This window comes from Salvelinus sp. IW2-2015, unplaced genomic scaffold, assembly GCF_002910315.2.
Source record: "Salvelinus sp. IW2-2015 unplaced genomic scaffold, ASM291031v2 Un_scaffold4076, whole genome shotgun sequence".
NCBI classification, from domain to species: Eukaryota; Metazoa; Chordata; class Actinopteri; order Salmoniformes; family Salmonidae; genus Salvelinus; species Salvelinus sp. IW2-2015.
The window spans coordinates 2,861-5,746 of NW_019945348.1; the positions used below are offsets into that span (position 1 = coordinate 2,861).

Consider the following 2,886-nt stretch of genomic DNA (forward strand, 5'->3'; position numbering starts at 1 on the left):
GAGCTGTTTCAACCAGGGGTCTGGCAAATGCCATGAGCTCACTCCAGGCGCTCCCCGTGAGAGGTAGCTGCGTTCCTTTTCATTTCTAAAGACAAAGGAATTCTCCGGTTGAAACATTATTGAGATTTATGTTAAAAACATCCTAAAGATTGATTCTCAACATCGCTTGACATGTTTCTACGAACTGTAATGGATATTTTTGACTTTCGTCTGGCCTGCGCGTCATGAATTTGGATTTTTGAACTAAACGCACAAACAAAAAGGAGGTATTTGGACATAAATGGACTTCATCGAACAAAACAAACATTTATTGTGGAACTGGAATTCCTGGGAGTGCATTCTGATGAAGATCAAAGGTAAGTGAATATTTATAATGCTTTTTCTGACTTCTGTTGACTCCACAACATGGCGGATATTTGTATGGCTTGTTTTGTGTCTGAGCACCGTACTCAGATTATTGCATGGTGTGCTTATTCCGTAAAGTTTTTTTGAAATCTGACACAGCGGTTGCATTAAGGAGAAGTTTATCATAAAGTTCCATGTGTAACACTTGTATCTTTTATCAATGTTTATTATGAGTATTTCTGTAAATTGATATGGCTCTCTGCAAAATCACCGGATGTTTTGGAGGCAAAACATTACTGACAATAACGCGCCAATGTAAACTGAGATTTTTGATATAAATATGAACTTTATCGAACAAAACATATATGTATTGTGTAACATGAAGTCCTATGAGTGTCATCTGATGAAGATCAAAGGTTAGTGATTAATTTTATCTCTATTTCTGCTTTTTGTGACTCCTCTCTTTGGCTGGAAAAATGCCTGTGTTTTTCTGTGACTAGGTACTGACCTAACATAATCAGATGGTGTGCTTTCATCGTAAAGCCTTTTTGAAATCGGACACTGTGGTGGGATTAACAACAAGTTTATCTATAAAATGGTGTAAAATACTTGTAATTTGAATTATGAGATTTCTGTTGTTTGAATTTGGCGACCTGCACTTTCACTGGCTGTTGTTGTCAAGTCGATTGTCAAGTCGAGTTAAATAAAGGTGAAATAAAAAAAAAAGTAAAAGAGAGGGAAACTCCACTTAAACTAGTTTAAATGTATGGAATCACTTGAGTTTCTGCATTTTGGGTAAACTTGTCCTCTAACTGGCTCTTTCCTTCTCAATTCTCACCCAGTGACTGAGTCCTCTCTTGTTTGTCATTGGACTCCCCAACTATCTCCTCCACACAGCAGCGGTCCGGTCGAAGGAGCAGGAGGCCAGCACCTGACCAAACTCAGGATGGGCCCAGGTCACCCTCCATACTGATCCACTATGGGTCTGGACAGAGAGAAGGACAGAGAGAATAAAGATGATGTCATGCCCTGCCTCCACCACCTCCACTTCCAACATACAATAACGCAAAAGCATTTGTCTTTATGTAGCCTAATTAGTTCAGACTTTTCTTCAGCAGAACAAATATACTGCGTTTCTCTCTTGTGAAATGTGTCCAATTTAGGGATGCACGATATAGGTCGGTAAGCATATCGGAATCGGACGATATTAGCTAACAACGCCAAAATCGGCATCGGCTCCATGTATAGTTTAACGCCGATGTGCAAAACCGATGTCGAAGCTGACATGCATACCTGTATAACATAGGTAGATGACGTAATGACGCTACATATGCAACACAGCATTCCTAACTTAGCCCACAATGTCTGCTGTATGGATCTATTTTGTTAGCCCACAAAAAGGCCATATGCAACGTTGCACGGAACATGACAAAGGCTTTGGAACAATGCGGAGTGGCCAGTTTGCCATGCATGGCACGCACGCTGCAACTGGCTGTGAACGAAGGTGTTTTGGCCCAACGCAGCACATCTGACAGTGGCAACAGGTAGGAAGGGTCCTTTTAAACACACAGCTAGCATACAGCCGCCGTCAAGCAATACAGGAGCAGCTTGGAGTGACAACGAAAAGGCTTAAGCAAGACGGAACAGTACTTTTTACATGATGGAGAGCCTGCTGGAACAAAAACGATTGCTTGGCGTGTACGCAGCCGACTATYAGTTACCTGCAACAATCAGTACAAACCAGTGGACTCTCATTGAAAACATGAACACACWCCTAGCTCCATTCGAACAACTGACTCAAGAAATAATCTCATGAACTGCGTTTGCAGCAGACGTGATACCCTCGGTCATGGCATTGAAACGCCTGCTCAACAAAACTGCCGACAGACCGTGGGGTTAAAACTTGCAAAAGTACTCTACRAGAAGCTGTGAACAAGCAATTTGGTGGCATTCTCTCTGAGCCTCTTTACTGGGTCGCCACCATGCTCGATGCTAGGTACAAGGACTTCTACTTTGATGCAGACAAGAAACAGGGTTTACGTGAAATGTGGATGGAAACAAGATGGAAACGGACACAGTGACAGTGCCCCCCGAGGAAGAGGACACATGAGAAAAGAAGCCACAGACAGACAGAGCTGAAACTTCCCTGCTAGACATGTCTGATGAAATCCTGGTTGAGAATGAAACAACTGAACAATGAAACAGCACAGCAAAGTGAAAGAAATGGGTTTTGATTTTACTGGTAATGGGGACATGCATAAATTACCAACAAAATAACTTCTTGGTCCCTGTGTGTGTTTCAACTATTTAACTGTACTAGAATGCTTAACCGCACATTTTCTTTTTATCGGTATCGTTTTTTTTTGGCAAGTAAAATATCGGATATCGTATCGGCCAAAATGTCATATTGGTGCATCCCTAGTCTAATTGTGATGGTCATACTGATGAACTGAAAATGAACAGAAGCGTTACCTAGRTACCTTCCAACTGGCAGTGAAACGGAATATAAACGTTACCTTCCAACTGGCAGTGAAACGGAAT

At 41.7% G+C, this 2,886-nt stretch overlaps 1 protein-coding gene across 1 annotated transcript in view; it reads right to left on the reverse strand.

The window, feature by feature from the left end:
• Nucleotides 1-1,189: 1,189 nt before the first annotated feature.
• Nucleotides 1,190-2,886, reverse strand: part of LOC112076839 (nucleoporin SEH1) — a 9,456-nt gene continuing 7,759 nt past the window's right edge. The window contains exon 3 of the mRNA XM_024143502.2: nucleotides 1,190-1,330. Within this exon, the coding sequence (XP_023999270.1) occupies nucleotides 1,226-1,330 (105 nt within the window). The 3' untranslated portion in view covers nucleotides 1,190-1,225. The remainder of the gene's footprint in view (nucleotides 1,331-2,886) is intronic.